Source organism: Verticillium alfalfae, genomic scaffold, assembly GCF_000150825.1.
Source record: "Verticillium alfalfae VaMs.102 supercont1.15 genomic scaffold, whole genome shotgun sequence".
Lineage (NCBI taxonomy): Eukaryota > Fungi > Ascomycota > Sordariomycetes > Glomerellales > Plectosphaerellaceae > Verticillium > Verticillium alfalfae.
Window position 1 is genome coordinate 754,344 of NW_003315024.1, and position 3,355 is coordinate 757,698.

At 50.3% G+C, this 3,355-nt stretch overlaps 1 protein-coding gene across 1 annotated transcript in view; it reads right to left on the reverse strand.

Moving 5' to 3' along the window:
- The window catches only part of VDBG_09564 (conserved hypothetical protein), a gene marked incomplete at both ends in the record, with an annotated part of 1,351 nt that extends 640 nt beyond the window's left edge, over positions 1-711 (reverse strand). The window contains 3 exons of the mRNA XM_003000323.1: positions 6-229; positions 282-434; positions 489-711. Of these exons, the coding sequence (XP_003000369.1) occupies positions 6-229; positions 282-434; positions 489-711 (600 nt within the window). The remainder of the gene's footprint in view (positions 1-5; positions 230-281; positions 435-488) is intronic.
- Between the last annotated feature and the right edge of the window lie 2,644 nt (positions 712-3,355).

The window sequence follows — 3,355 nt, forward strand, 5'->3', positions numbered from 1 at the left end:
CCCACCCCGCGAAGCCAGGTGTTGTCGATGTTGCTCTCGTCAGACGAGTCGCCGTTGCCGTTGGCAATCACGCCGGAGTAGACGCCGGTGGAGTTGCAGTGCCACATTTCGAGGTACACATTGGGGACCGGCTCGCAGGTGTCGACATCAATGACCTGGTAATCGAGGACGATGTTGACTCCCTCCTGCTCTTCAATGATGTTGCGACGAACATACTCACCACCAACGTCTGTTGAATGTTAATCCTGAACGAGCCGGAGGCTGTTTAACTCGCGACTCACAGTAAGGACCCTGCGTCACCTCAGGAGTGAGAACACAGGAGTTTTGGCCGCTGAACAGAGTATCCGCATCCGTGTTGATTGTGTAGCCAAGCTCGGTCTTGTTGTGACTGGTAGCCAACACGGTATCGACGTCGCGCTTCTTCTTCAGAGCGACTATTCCATGTCAGATGTATGAAGCACAAAGCGGTATCGGTACGGTCAACTTACGCTTCTCACGGGCGTCCTTCAGAAGGGCAGCGCGACGTTCAATGTTGCGCTGCTCAACACCGCGAGCACGAAGCTTGGCGGCGCAGTGAGCGAGGGAAGCTCGCTCAATGTTTCCGAGAAAGGCGCGGCGCTCCGCAATCTCCTCAGAAAGATCGTGGCCAGGATGGGCAGCCGCCTGGATGGAAAGGAGGGCAATGCCCGAAGCGACAGAAGTCAGACGCATGTTGGCGAAAACGTAAGGTTGCGATGGTGAAGTCTCAAGAACGAACAAGAAAAGGCGTTGAAAATCAAGAAGCTGGCAATATGGTGTGTGAGAGAGAAGGAGATGGAGAGCTGTGGTGCTGAAAAGAAGGTTTAACGATTGAGAGCTGAAAACTTAGTCTGCTATATACTGATTCTTCGACGACTTGCCAGTCCTCCCTTCCCGTCCTTTGACGTCAACCCAAATTGCTGTGCTACGCAACCAGCACCAGGACGCGTCGCCCTCTGCGGGCATAAGTTGAGCCTCATGCAAGGCGCAGCTCTGCCGAGGGGCTAGAAGCCGCGTTGTCGTTGCCCCATCATGGGGTTCAGATGCTTGCAAATGCCGTTGGCATGTTTCGACCTTCAGGTTCTCGGATCAGCCCCGCCACAAGCTTTCGGTATGTGGGCGGTTGTTGGCCTGTCATCCGATCGAGCCTTTCCCAATCAGTGAGTGCCCCCGGAGTTTTTGAGTCGGGGCTTTCCTGAATAGGACGTAGATGCAGCATACGTAAGCTGTTCAGGGGCTTTAGCCTTGACTCGCGGTCTCCTTTTCTCAGCACCATCATCCACTGCTGTGCAATTCTAGCGCATTCATGACTTGCGTAAGCCTTAAATTGTACCTCTTGAGGAGGCGCGGCTAGGTTTTGCTGATTTCACCTGCAGTACTAGAGGTTACCGAGGGACAGATGAACCATGCGCATGTGGCCAAGGCTTACCCCACGTCGGGATCATCTCAAGTGGCCCTCGGCGGAAGCTTGAGCAATCGAGTATCGGCACTGAAGGGTCTAAATGAGGATCAGGAGCTCCATTCACCAGCCAAGTCAGCCCTGTACCCTTGCATAATTCATCACACTTGGTATCATCGTTGTTGTTGCAAGCCAATAGGCACCTGCGCATTGTAATTTGCTTGATCTGATGTGGTCGACTCGTCACCCTAGATTACGACGTTGTCTGTTGCGGGGTGAGGTTGCCGTGCTTAGGGATTCAACATGCATTGTCGAAATTTTATGCTTGCTGAACCGCCAGTTAAATGTATTGACTATGTTTTTCAAGTCATGCCTTTGCGATCTGATCGTTCTCCTAGACAGGAAGCGATGGGAAAAAGCGACGCGCGGTTCAGAGGCCTCCTCTTGTTCAGAAACTGATGGTAATGTCGTGATGGGGGTCGTCACGTATGAACGCGCCCGTGTCTCCATGCTGTTCAGCTGGCAAAATATTCATTTGGACAGTCGGATGCAGTTTATCATCTCATGAGAATGGGCCAAGCAATGGGTCAATAATGAGGCCATGGTCCATCCTCGTTCGTGTTGCATCGCGCAACACATATGTCCCAAAACGGTATTACAGAGGGGCAAGTCCGATACGATCTCCTGGAAAGGAGATGATTTGAGAATTACCACCTCCAGTGCGATCTGCGCACTTCGTATCTATCTGAGATGCGACCCTCTCTTTGTATCCCTGCGGCTCGCTGGACATTGCAACTCTGACGTCTAAGCTTGACACTCATGCATAATCACCAAAGAAGATCTCGCTATGACAGAGCTTCATAACGCCACAAGCTACATTGGATTTGGCTAGAGCAACGGGGCTATTACAAGCGCCTGTACAAAGGGCCAAGGGCCCACCACTTGAGCAGAGGGGCTCAAAGCTAGGCCATCTGCAGGCTCTTGTGCTGATTACTTCCACGCATCATACCATGTCATTCTCCATTCTTTTTGTTCCAGCGTCATGCCAGGTCTCTTCGTGTTGAAGGCCTAGACTGGTCGGGATTCTGGATCCTGAGACCGAAAATGCCTTCTGATCATATAGTTCCTCAACTCGTTTGCCTCAGTCTCTTTGCGAATTAGATATTCCTCCGAAGAATTCCGTTTCTATCGCTCAAAAATAGTTTACTATACGTTACAATATTATGTTAGAGACACTTGACCGCTGCACATACTTTCGGCGGTGGACCAATTTCAGGCTGTAATGCTGATGCTGGCGTCGACGGTCAAACAATCGCATCATTATACCTCAGAATCGTGGCAATACTTCTGGTATCAACCATGTCTTCTATACATGGCACTGCTTATGCTATGCTTGACAGATCAAACAGAGCTGGGCGTCAGCTACCATTTACAACTGCCCCTAGTTTTCATCCCATCCTTATCCAAGACCATCTCAACTGGCGTGTCAATGACTGTGATAGTTGGGTCATCCACCTATGAAGAATTTGCATGCTACTGAAAACTGAGATAGTGATACTATCAGCCCCAAAACGACCTAGTGGCAGCCTTGACGTGGTTGTAAGTGCCCTACAGGAGAAATTCAGAATGATACGTATTGAATCAACGTCGTTTATCCAAAGGGACCGCATTTATGGAGGTGTAAGCCCCAGGCCTATCTTAGATCATAGGTCTAACGCGTGTAGGGTAGAAGATGACGGGTTTGCGTAATCATGGTCACGCATGATCCAAAACAGTGGATGCCAGATATGTGTCAAGCGTAGGCAGTCGTAGACCAGATACATCTTGAAATTGGTTCAATATTCTCACAATATGTTTCCGGCGCTGCGAGAAGACAAAAAGCTACAGACTACCACTAGCATGCGTGAAACTGCTGTTCATCCACCAAGGTACACTAAC